At 48.8% G+C, this 13,412-nt stretch overlaps 1 protein-coding gene across 1 annotated transcript; it reads left to right on the top strand.

The window, feature by feature from the left end:
• The first annotated feature begins 7,265 nt into the window (after window positions 1–7,265).
• On the top strand, window positions 7,266–9,685 carry TMEM211 (transmembrane protein 211). The gene is given in 2 exon segments (XM_029221973.1): window positions 7,266–7,392; window positions 9,423–9,685. Coding segments are annotated over 2 exon segments (390 nt in total).
• Window positions 9,686–13,412: the final 3,727 nt, after the last annotated feature.

The raw sequence follows: 13,412 nt of genomic DNA on the forward strand, positions 1-13,412 counted from the left end.
CCAGCCAAGGATCCAGTCAGGTCGGACTGGACCACAGCTGGGGTCGTTGGGAGACCAAGCCACGACTCAGGCCTCATCACCGCAGGCTGAGCTGGCCAAGTGGCTGCAGCAACTGACCCAGGCCGCCTGCAGGGGCAGGTGAGCAGAGGCTTATGGCATCCAGTGCCGCTGGGTGGCCAGGAAGGACACAGCTAAGCACACCTGAGAAGGTGCATCCATCAAGCCTGAGAGATACCACACTGGGATTCAGATCCAGTTCAGACTAGCTCCAAAGCCCTTCCACAAATACTGATTGAAAGAAAAAAAAAAAAAAAAAGAATAAATACGTGACTGAATGAGTGGGAAAAAAAACCCTGGCAATCATCTCTTCAAAACCCTGGTGTATTCCAGAGGCTCTCATTTTACGGTGGAAAGACTGAGGCCCAGTAAAGCAGAGATCCCCTGACCAAGGCCACACTGAGTGTGGGTGGCAGAGCTGGGACTTGAGCCTCCATCTCAGGCATCACTGAACCTTCCTGCTTCTGACAGCACCAACTGATGTGTCTCATTTGTCGTGTCAGCATTTATAGCATCAGAGTGACGCCTCTTGTTCTCACCTTCCCAGCATCCACGGCCCATCCTCTGCTAACAGCACCTTGGTTTTCCTCCTAGAAACCAACCCATCCCCCACCTTTAGTCCATGTAGTTCTAGTGCGGTGAGCCTCATGACATGCTTACTCTAATCCCCATTCTCCAACCCTCAATCCCTAATCCTTGAGCCCAGGTCCTAGGTCTGGCCAATCAGAGCATCCCATTTCCCTGGCCACAATGATGGGACCCAAGCTTGTCCAGTGAGCGTTAATCACAGCAATTGCGGCAACTATGTGCAAAGAGGAGCTTTTTTTTCTCTGGGGCTGCTAAGCCTGGAGGCACCAGAAGCCAACACTGTTAGAATCTGCCTGAGAGCGAACCTAACTCAGCAGAAAATGGAGCTGAGAGATGGAGAGAGAAAGAGAGGTCCATTGCTTATTCACCTGGAGCCAGCTGTGCCTGAAGCTGTCCCACAGAATTTTCACTTATGTAAGCCAATGCGTTTCTCGTTTCTAGTTGAGCCAGTTGGAGCTGCACTTCTGTCACTTACCGCAAAGACAAGACAAGCGCCTATTCTGTGCCAAGTTTTATGCTGAATATGGGGGACAAAGATTTTTCAGATCCAGTGCCTACTCTCCGCAAGTTTACAGCCTGCAGGGTAGATATCCAGATCCCAGAGAAATATACCTCAACTAGAATTACCAAGGCAGAAAAGTAGAGAGCACAGTGGCAAGAATTTCAACACCTGGTGTTTAATCGTAGATCGGTTAATCCCTATTCATGCCTTCTCCTACCCAGGAAACCCCATACCCTCACCCCATCCTGATTTGGGGCTGGCTTTTCCCTCTTTGCCCAACCCACCCAGCAGCCCAGTGAAAGCCTGTCGATTTAAGGAACTGGGAAGGAAAATACACACACGTACACACACGCATGCGCACACGCACACACACACACACCCCTCAGGCCAGCTTATCACACACTTGGGCTTTGTTCAGCAGCCTGAATGTTTCCTTCAAACAGAAGGACACCTGTTATGAGGTCGCAGACGTATGTTCAAAGCTGGAGCCTGAGAAGAAGTGGCCACGTTGGAGGGTCTTGACCTGAAGTGTGGTGAGTCTGGTGGGAAGAGGGATGTGAGGTCAGGATGGGGAGAGAGGAAAGTATTGTCCAGGAACCATAATGGGCTTTAAGGGTCCATGAGCCCCTGAAATTACAATACTGTGTGTGTGTGTGGGGGGGGGTTGTGTACAAGTAAGTCTGCATGAAGAATGCATCCATGCTTTTAAATCCTATTTTCAAAGGAATTCATCACCTCCAAAAGGTTAAGTCCCACTGGTCTAGGATATGGCCATCTTTCTGCAGGTGGGTGTTTTAGTCTACTCAGCCTGCTATAACATAGTGCCACAGACTAAGTGGCTTATAACCAACAGAAATTTATTTCTCTTAGTTCTGGAGGCTAGGAATTCCAAGATCAGGTAGATTTGGTGTCTAGTGAGAGCACGCTTCCTGGTATATAGATGGCTGTCTTCTTGCTATGTCTCCACATGGCAGAAGGGGCAAGGGTGCTCCCTGGGGTCTCTTTGTAAGGGCACGAATGCCATTCATAAGTCCACCCTCATGACCTCATGAGGGCATTCCTAAATGCCCAGCTCTCAACACCATCACCACTGGGGTTAGAATTTCAACATGTGATTTTGGGGGGCACACAAACACTCAGTCCACTGCAATGGGGAAACAGAGGCTTGGAGCCATTACATTACATCATAATTTGACCAGCTTACACAGCCAACTTGTAATGGAGCTGGAAAAGCACCAGAAGCAGGGCTGACCTGGCTGTGCAGCTAGGAGAATGAGACAAGGGATGCGGGTCAAATCCTCCCCTAAACCCTACTTGCCCATCTTCAGATCTCAGCCTGGATGTCACCTGGCACCCAGGCTGGATCAGGTGCCCCTCCTCTGTGCCTGCCCCAACATTGCCCTGGGCTTTCTCTTGGTATGACGCTGTGTCTGTTTGCATCTGTTGATCGGTGGGTTGGCGAAATACACATCTCAGACTTCATTTAGGCTACACCACACTCAGATATCTCCACCTCTCCTAACAAACCAGTCCCTCCTGCAGCTTCCCTATCTCAAGTAAGGGCAGCTCCTCCATTCCAGGTGCCAAGGTCAAAAGCCCTGGCGGCATCCTTGCCTCCTCTTGGTCCCTCACACTCCAAGTCCAATCCATAAGCAAAGCCGGTTGGCCGGACCTACCTTTTTCCTTCAACAAAGATCCAGAATCCGCCCCCACCCTCCCTCTCTCCTCTCTCTCGGGTCCACTGATGTCTCTCACCTGACCGACTGAAGTTGCCTCTGGTTGCTTCTTCCTCGCCCTTCCTTCTGCCTCTCCTCCATGCAGAAGCCAGAGTGATCTTTTTAAAACACTGGAACAGGTGACGTCACATCTCTGCTCGAGACCACCCACAGACTCCCCATCTCACTCAGAAAGTAAAAGCCAAAGATCTATCATTGCCTACAAGGCCCACCACTCTCCCCCTTTCCTCATTCCTTCCAGTTACCGGGTCCTCCTCCCTTCTGCCAACACGCCAAGTACACGCTTACCACAGGGCCTTTGCACCTGCTCCTCCCTCTGCCTGGAATTTCCTCCCCCATAAATCCACATGGCTTCCTCCCTCAGCTCTTACTCAAAGGTCACCTTCTGGGCTTCCCTGGTGGCGCAGTGGTTGAGAGTCCGCCTGCCGATGCAGGGGACACGGGTTCGTGCCCCGGTCCGGGAAGATCCCACATGCCACGGAGCGGCTGGGCCCGTGCGCCATGGCCGCTGAGCTTGCGCGTCCGGGGCCTGTGCTCCGCAACGGGAGAGGCCACAACAGTGAGAGGCCCGCGTACAGAAAAAAAAAAAAAAAAAATAGGGTCAAAGGTCACCTTCTCATGGGGCTTTCCTGACCATCCGCCAGTCACTCACCATCTCCCTTCCCAGCTTCATTTTCCTCTGTGGCACTTATTTACATCAGGCATCTTATATATTATTTCCTTATTGTCTCTCTCTCCCACTAGAGTGTAAGCTCCATGAGGACAGTGGTTTTGTCTGTTTTCCTCACTACTAAACCCCCAGCACCTAGAACAGTTCTCAGAACATAGTAGATACTCAATAAATATTTGTTGACTGGATGGATGGATGATGGACCATATTCTTCCACCCTGTTTGTCTGCCTTGCCCACGAAACCCTAAGCTCCTTGAGGGCAGGCACTATGTTCTGTTCACCACTGTATCTGTGAAGGTCACACAGGGTTGGGCACATAAAAGTTGAATGAATGAATGATCAATTCCTTCCAGTTCACAGACGAGGACACGGACAGCAGGATGATGGGGACATACCAAGGCTCTAGCAGCCACCTCTAAATACCCGAATCCCAGTTCCCCTCCTGCCATGGCTGGCTATGGCTACCCTGGCCATCCATGCTCACTGGCTGGAGCAGGTGGGAGCGTTGACCAAATTCTAACCCTGGGTAGCTCCTAAAAAACACTGGGGTATTTGACTTTTAAACTAATTCCTTAATATCACTTTGGGCTTAGGTCCCAGAGTCAGGAGCCTGATTCCCTGAGTTTGAGTCCCTGGTCCACCACTCATTTCCTGAGGCTTCATTTAGTCATCTGTAAAATGGGAACTCAGATAACAGTACTACCCACCCTATCATAGAGGGACCACAGTCTTGAATTGAATGAGGCACTGAAAGAGTTTAGAATGGGGCTTGATGAGTGCTCAGGAATTGTCAACTGCCATTAACAGTTAAGCACTGAGCTGGAGGAGAATATATTCAATCCCTTTCATGTTTCCCTCAGGTGGATTCCAGGTAATTGAAGCCTGGCCGGATGTGGTTTCGGGTTATAATGCCTCATTTAAGTTTCTGGGCACCTGGACGGTTGGTGTGATTTTCCCAGGTGACACTGAGCACATTATCTGGAGAACAAAACTTCTTTCAAGGTCAGAAACGCCCGGAGAGGCACTGGGGCAGCCAGAGAGAGGCAAAATCACGGGCCTCAGTCAGCTCTGGGCTCCCCAGCTTCCTGGCTGGAATTACACCCCTCGGGATCCTGCCAGCCCCAAAGTTGAGGCTGATTTTGGTGTAGGACAAAAATCCATCCTCCCTTCCTCAAGGGGCCGTGTCTCATTTGCTGGCTAGCTGCCGTGAGGTTTTTCTAATCCTGGGAATAAAATGCCTGTGCCATCTTACCCTGACCTACCTTCCCAGGCTTAGCTCAGCCCCTCTCCCTGCAGCACACCTGCATCTGACCCCCTAGAACCTTCACAACACCCCCACCCCCATTTCCAGAGAGACGAGGTGACCTCCCCAAGGTCATATGGGGGAAACGTGGTTTGTTGCTTCTTTCTACCACATCATCCTGCTCAGTGATTGAACCCAACACCACATGCCCCCTGGGATTTAGAATCTGCTTTTGCAGATGGAGAAGCTGAGGCCCAGAGCAATGGGGCAACTTGCTGCAGGTCACACAGCTGGGAAGTGGTAGAGGGACTGGCTGGCCTCCAAGCCCAGGATCCCCGCCACGTTTAAAGTGCTGGCTGGGCTTAGAGTCCCAAAGTGAAACCCAAGGCTGAAGTCCTGGAAAGTCTGTGTAGGTGCCCTTGGCTGGCTCAGCTGCTTTTGACCCCGGGTGCCCTTAGGCTGCCTCAGCCCTTCTGGGCCTCACTTCTGACCATCAATGACAATGCTGGCTATTAGCAAACCACCATCCTGCCTCAGCATCTTCATCCAGCCTCTCTTATTATTTTGGTAAGACTGGACTTGAAATCAACTCTCCTTCTCCTTAAAATAGATTTTAGTTTAAAATGCATAACCAGTATCATGCCAAAAAATAGAACAAAAACACCACAACAAATACAAGGAAAATCCAACTACATCCCCAAAATCTCACTAGACCCCACTGCTTGCTCAGGGCTCCCTGTCTTTTAAAAAGAGGAGATTGACAGATGCTTGGGAGATGACTAAGACCCTTTAGCTCCAACAGACATTTTCTCCTTGGTGTAAAGAGAAGGATTGAAGGAGAATTGAAAACTAAATAACTCTTGGCATTGAAGGCTGGGTTCAGGTGCCACCTGACTATCCCTCAAGGGTCATATGTGGCACCACATGAAACAGCAATATATAAAACAATGCCATTTACATACATGAAAAATACACATATACTGAACAATATTGATTTTGCAAAAATACCTCCATACAAAAAGATACACATTAAATAATGGTTAGGGATTGAGAGGAGATAGCTGATGGGCAGGGTAGAAGCAGACCTTTTGGAAAGTGCAAGCCTTGATGGGCAGAGCGAATGAATGAAGGAATAAATGAATGAATTAATGAAACACGAGAGGGGGCTCACATGGACCAGTGATGATCGTTTCCCGAGGACTGGTTGTGCTCCAAGGTCTGTTTAAGCACTAACATTCATCCTAAAATTTGGAGTTTCGACTTCCAGAACTTGTTAGGGAAAAGACCCACCCTCACCCCAGTTATTAACACCTCCAAGTGCATCCCAGGCCGAAGGGAGGCTAATGGCCTGTGATCTGAAGACAGGACCAGATCCCTGGCTGGCCGGGGAGCGGGGGACACCTTTGCCAGCCCCTGTTTCTCTCCTTCCACTAATCTTGTCCCTTGACCTCTAGGTCACTGACATTCCCTGATGGTGGGCAGCGTGTGGGCAACTCTGGGGCTTTCCCTAACCTGCATCTCAGCCCTCAGCCTCATCTCTCCTGCCTGGTTCCAGACCACCACTTTCTCCTTTGGTGTCCTCACCTACTGCTCCTGGCCTCAGGGTAACAGCTGGAACCAGAGCTGTGGGACCTTCAGGTCCCCGGATGATATTCCTGACTTTGCCTGGAAGGTGAGGCGTGGTCTCATCCATTCACTGGGACCTGGCGGTGGGGCACTCTTAAACCCATCAGAGAAAAAAAAAAGCCAATTTCTGCCCACCTTCCTTCTAACCTCTGACTCGGTAGGTGCGGGGTGGGGTCTGGCTATCCGCATCTTAGCAAACACCCAGGATGATCCTGAAAGCAGCTGCCAGCATGCAGTGCCTTTGTACAAATTAGGAAAAGGGTGCCCCTTCTTCAGGACACTATACTGCCATCTGCTGGAAAAGTACTGTAGTCAATATGCATTTCTGTGATGAATCCCAAACGCATCTCCTGGAGTTGTGCAGTGCACAACTGTGCACACCTATCTGGTCATCCTCTATCTAAGCGCTGCTAGGTTTGAAAACCACAGCTAAGGTGTTGAAAGTCACTGCAAATTGCCAAATTCAACAATGGGCACAATGGGTTGGGACTCCCAGTTCAGCACCTCTAAGGAAGATTACACAGCCTTCAAAACCGATTACAAAGGTGCCTCTCTTGGTGACTCTGCTGTATAGCAGGTACTCAATAAAGGGAGGGTATAGTGGTTGTAGATCTAGATCTTAATTCTGACTCTACCTCTTAAGTAGCTGTGTGCTCTGAGAGAAATGACTCCAATTCCTTATACCTCTGTTTGTTTATATGTAAAACAGGGATAATAATAGCACAGATCTTGTGGGATTTTTGAGGACTCAGTAGCTGATCAGTTAAGCAGAGAGAGCAGAGACTGCCCCCACCCCAGACAACACCCTCCCTCCTTTCTCTTCCTGGCAGGTCTCAGCTGTGATGCTCCTTGGAGGTTGACTCCTATTGGCCTTCAGTGCAATTCTCTTCCTGTCCTGGGCCTTAGCCCCCAAAGGGCTGTGCCCAAGGAGGGGCAGCGGCCCAATGCCAGGGGTGCAGGCAGCAGCAGGTAAATCTTCTATCACATATGTGGTCCAGACATGTTTGTGGAATGAATGAATGAATGGATGGATGGATGGATGAATGAGCCTGTAAGCAGAGTCTTGCCTCCTAGTTGAATCTCAGAGATAAACCCTAGGATTGTAGACTATTCCAGGTCCTTTAACAAGCCAGAAGTTGGAGGTAGGGAATGGTATCCTTAACATCACCCTCTCTTGCCCTTATCCAAACCCAGTCTTAATAGTCTGTCCTCCTTTGTTTCTCTCCCATCCATCCACTTTGCATCATTTTTACCAGGACCATCATATACAGTTGCGCAGGTTGTGCACTGCACAAGGGCATCCAGCTGAGGGCTGAGAGCTGCTGAAATCTAACCATGCTCCAATTCCTAAGCTGTGAAAACTGCAGGGCTGTGTCTGCCCGGCTGCATCTGCTTTTCTCTAATTTACACATCGGCTTGGGATGATCTAGCTCAGGTCTTGACTGAACCTTCATCCAATTAATTCTCCACCATCTCTCACCTGGTTTAGAGGTGACCACCTCACACGTCTCCCTGCTGCCACCCTTGCCCCCTAGAGTCTGTTTGCCACACTCTGGCCAAGTGGGTCCTGTTAAAGCTGAAATCATGCCACTCGGACTGGCTTATCCGCGCCAATGACTTCCTGTTACCGATGAGGCTCCACTGATGAAGCCCTCATTCGCTCAATGACCTCATCTCTTACCTGCTCCGCCAGGCTCAGCATGCTCCGGCCAAACTGGCTTGCTTTCTGTTGCTCATGAAAACCAAGCTTGTTCCCTCTGCCTGGAATTCTCTCTCCTCAGATCTTCACATCTTGCTCCTCCCACTTCATTAAGGGCTTTGCTCAAATATCACTGCCTCAGTGGGGTCTTCCATGACCTCAAGGTAAGGGAGCTTCCCTCTCCTTAGAGTCTCCTTCCTCTTACCTTGCTTTCCATTTTTCATAGCACTTACCTGCCTGCTTGATAATATCTTATCTGCCTGCTTGATTATTGTGCATCTCTCTCCACTAGAACATCAGCTCCATGAGGGCAAGGACATGTCTGCCTTGATATCACCAGCATCTAACACGGTACTTTGCACGTAATAGTTGCTCATTAAATATTTGTTGAATCAATGGATGGAGATACAGTCCTTGTCCTCCAGTGTCTACTGGGGGTGGGGTGTATTAGGCAGTTATAACTCAGTGGATATTTGGCACAAGAGGATGAGCACAGGATGCAAAGAAAAACTCCAAGAGGTACCAGACCCAGTGTGTGGAAGGTGTTAAGGAAGGCTTCCTTGAGGAGGCATCACTGAGATGAATCTGGAAGGATGAGTGGGAGTTAACCAAATGTAGAAGGGTGTTTCAGGTAATGGGAACATCACGGGCAAAGGCATAGAGAAAAGAGCAAGGCATGTGCAGGGAACTTCAAGTGGACGAGAGTGGCTGAAGGGTGGCTGCAGGTCACGTGACTCTCCTGCACGGGAAGTGCCTTCTAGGTGCGGAGGTGTCTGGTTCATTTTCTTAGTATCATTAGTACCTTTGACAGAGTGCCTAACAGTTTTGATGAATGAGTGCATGGATGGATGGATGGGTTGGTGAATGGATGGAGTAGGGTGGGTAAGTAGGTGGATGAGCTGATGGATGCATCAATAAACATATTACTGGAAGAATGGATGAATAGATGGATGGAAGGATGGGGAAAATGGGTAGACTGGAATATGGATAGATGGATGGATGGATGAATTGGTGGAAGGCAGGTGGCTAAGTGGGTGGATGGCTGGCTGGATGGATGGATGAGTGAATAGATAGGTAGGTGTAGGAATGGAGAGAATGAGTGGATGGGTGAGTAGATGGACAGATGGGTGGAAGGCTAAGCTGAGTGATAGGTGGATAAAAGGATAGATGAACCAATAAATAAGTGAGTGGATGGATGGATGGGTGGGGGGATAGGAGGGTGGATGAGTGAGTCCTGGGATGGAAAGGCAGCCCAGAGCTCCTTGACCGACACACTGGTTTTCCTTGCTGCTGTTTCTAGCCATCGCCACCATTGTGGGCCTGCTGGTTTTCCCGATCAGCTTGGCCTCCCCATTTGCCAAGGAAGCCTGCTTAGCCTCCTCTGTGTACCACGGTGGTCAGTGCCAGCTGGGCTGGGGCTATGTGACTGCCATCTTCCACACAGTCCTGGCTAGCCTCCTGCCCATGTTCAGGTGGCTCCACGTGACCGAGGTCCAGCAGAGGACCATCCTCTTCTCCAGTGACACTGAGAGCATCATCCTTGTGCCAGAAATGAGCAAATAAAAATATCTCAGGAGGAGCAAAAAGAGCCCATGCAACAGTTGTATGAAATCACCATGCACCCAGGTTCAAATCCCACCTCTGCTGCTTCCTTGCTGTGTGACCTCAGACAAGACACTTCACTTCTCTGGGCCTCGGTGTATACTTCTGTAAGATGGGAGTGTGTGTGAAATAATGCCTACCTCATAGGGTTGTTATGAGAATTAACTTAAGATGCTGTGTATAAATAAAGCCCTTAGCATGATGTTAGGCACTAGTATTCAATAAACTTTAGCTATAATTATTATAATCCCTATCTCACAGGACTGTGGTGAGGATAAATCTATTCATGCAAAGTGCCTGGGGCAATTCTGAATCCGTGGTCACCACTCAAATACTACATCTTTTAATAAGTATGTGCATATTCTCTATGAGAGAATAAAATAAAAATATCCTTCCCTTTTTATAACTCCTCCTCTTGGAGAATTTGAAAATTTTTCATTTTCCCATCAAACATCTAGTGAGTGCCCCTTATAGATGAGAGCTGGTCCAGTGCTGGGGTGGGGATTGAGGGGGTGTCAGGCAGTAAGGACCTATCTCACCCCTCCATGGACAATCCCACTGATGTGGAAACTTCACTGTTATTTGGGGAACATGAGGCCCCTCACAATCCAGTCCGAACCTCTCTCTCCAGCTTCTTTCTTGTCATTCACCCAACCCTGCGCCTCTCCCTCCAGCCACACTGAATTCTGAGCTCACAGTAGGTCTCTTCACAGCTCCACCCCTTTGTACACATTGCTCTCTCTGCCAGGGATGGAGTCAGTCTGTTGCCTTTGCTTATCAAGACCCATTGCCCTTCTTTGGGAAGAGCGCCCTAATCTTCCCTTGGGGAATGACCCTCAGCAACTCTCTGACCACCCCAGGCTTTAGGATGGACAAATGAGTCCTTCTGGCCAGTCAAACCCAGTCAGAATGATTGGTTCAGAGATGGGCATGGGACCCGTATAAGCCAACATGGACAACAGTGGAACCACCAGATAGACAAAGATGGAGCTCTAAAGACTTCACTTGAGTAGCTGGATGCAGCCATGCCTGCTCCGCTACCTGCGAGAGACATAGTCACAGGCAGCTCCAGGCTGGTACCCCTCTAGTTAGACTGCCCAGAAGAAAGAGTGAACCGCTCTCTTCCCAGGGATGGAATCTGATTGGCCAGAACTGAGTCATGCACCCACCTTGGGGGGAGGGGCTTGTCAGCAATCTCAATAGACTATAACTATAGTTATAACGTAGGAGATACATTTCCCCAGAAGATGGGAGAAGTTGCTGGTCCTAGAATGGGGCAAGGATGCCAGGCAAGCAAAAACATTTGATACCAAACTCTCTCTTTAAGGGAAGCTTTATTATCTGCATTTCACAAAAGTGAAAACTGAAGCTCAGAGAGACAAAGTCACTTGCCCAAAGTCACACAGCTGATCAGTGGCAGAGCTGGGATTTGAATCCAGGTCTGTCAGACTCTGTGATGGAGGCAAAATAACACCTGAATTTGTGATCTCTGCCCCAACCCAGCTCACCAAACTCTTTTGGTTTTAAATGTTCAACTAAGAACATCTGTAAATAACAATATTATATTATTAGAGCGATTCTATTATTTTGAAAACACACAAACCACAGAGAATGCAGCTTGCATTTGTCTTTCAGAAAAAAACAATAATTACTTTAAAAAGTAATAGAATAATGGAATAAAGTAATAGGAAACCTAGGAAGCCACCGCATGGTATCCAAATGGACTCGAAGACCAGTGGTAGGTTTCAAGTGCCATCAGCACTCTGATGTGAGTCAGGCTTCTGTGGGAAGATTCCAGGAGGCCCAGGCAGCATCCCAGTGCAAAAAGCAGCAAGTAGATGCCGCCAGGAAGAAGCCCAAACTCAGCTTCAGGTCACCCACCTGCGCTAGGGATGAGCTGCCTCCTCTATGTAATAACCTTACAGTAGCTCCCAAGTTCCTTAATTTTCTCCTTCAACAATTTCAGCAATGCCAAAGGGAGCAAATCTGCAGCCTATGAAGCAGAAGCATTTACACAGACACTGTCTTTATTTGACAAGAGACAGAGGGATGTCTTATTTTCTGTTCAGCATAATAAGAGGTATTCTTTGTTTGCAGGAGCCCTTTACCTGCCGAGGCTGGAAATCACTGTGCCCACGAGACTGAATAAAGCAAGCCAGGAAGATACTGGAGGATTCCTGCCCAGCACCCCGATGTAATGGAAAGTCCCTAGGGAACGGCATCGTTCTGTAGGTCATTTGAATTCTACTAGGTTGACTTAGCAACGGATTGGCAAGCTGGCACTTCAAAAAGGATCAAACTGTGCTCCTTCTAGAGTCTATACCTGTCCTGGGCTCAAGCTCTCAATGTGTCCAGCAGCTTAAAAGCCAGCAGTACAGAGACCCGAGAGCCCTTCCCTGACTCAGCAGAACCCGAAGCAAACTGCAGAGTCAGAGTGGGTTTTGCTCCTGCCAAGAACTGATGGCCTCACCACACCTAACTCCAGTTGCTCTGTCATAGCCCCAGAGGGCTCAGAGCTCATCCCTTCCCCAGTTCTCCTTCAGGAGCTGTGTCAAAGATTCACCTGAGAACCTGAGCAAGACAGATGATGGGAACTCAGGGAAACTGAGGTCCCAACCAGGAAATCATCCCCAGTGATGCTAGGGGCAGAGGGTCCCAGTGGAAAGAGGGGGGCCAGGACTGAATCCAGACCCAAGGGAGGCATTATTACCCCCAGTTCACAGAAATGAAAACCAAGGCTCAGAGAGGCAAGGTCACTTGCCCAAAGCCACACAACCAGGAAGTGGCAGAGTTGGGATCCTAAGTCATCCCTCCCCAAGCATGTGGATAAAGATATAGGACCTGATTTTAGTTGGTGTGGTGAGAAAGTCACTCCCACTTCAATCCTCCTTGAAGTCCTCCAAGAAGAAAGGCTCGTCTTGTGCTAGCACGTCTTTAACCTCTCAAACCCTTAGCGCATCTCTTCTTAACGGCAAGAGAGCAAGCTTCAGAAAGCCTTTGGTGGGAAACAGTATTTTGGCAAAATAAGATTTATTTTTACAACCATCTTCTGTTTATGCAAATGATTCTGGCTTGCCATAAGTTTGAAGTTTTAAAAAATGAGTTGATTTAAAGAAAACTAGTAAAGGGACTTTCCCTGGCAGTCCAGTGGTTAAGATTCCGCACTTCCACTGCAGGGAGTGCAGGTTTGCTCCCTGATCGGGGAACTAAGACCCCACATGCAACACGGTGTGGCCGAAAAGTAAAAAAAAAAAAGAAGACTAGTAAAGATATAATAGTACAGATGGTACACAGATATGGTCCAAATCATAAAGGTGGACTGCAGGTGACTTGAGTTTGATGCTGTCATAAAACCTGGGGAGAAGACTCATTGATTGATGGATCTAATGTCTCTCAAACTTGAGTATCTGTTGAAAAGGAAAGAAATCTAAACCACTTCCTCCCACTGCCCTTGACTGTACCCTCACCTCCTCTCTCCGATGGGCTGCTGGGACCTCAGGCCTGGGAGAGAAGGAGGGAGGGATAAGAAGGAAGATGAAACAGGATGGCATAAATGGTTGCAGCCGTTCTGAAATGGGATGGTCGGGGCCTCCCAAACTCTTTGCATAAGTGCTTCTCAGTTGCCCCATGGCCTCTCCCACAAGCCAAATGGAAAGCTCGAGGTGAAAAGAAAATGGAATGTGATTTA

The sequence above is a fragment of the Monodon monoceros genome, unplaced genomic scaffold, assembly GCF_005190385.1.
Source record: "Monodon monoceros isolate NGI ecotype Baffin Bay Population unplaced genomic scaffold, NGI_Narwhal_1 Super_Scaffold_1, whole genome shotgun sequence".
NCBI classification, from domain to species: Eukaryota; Metazoa; Chordata; class Mammalia; order Artiodactyla; family Monodontidae; genus Monodon; species Monodon monoceros.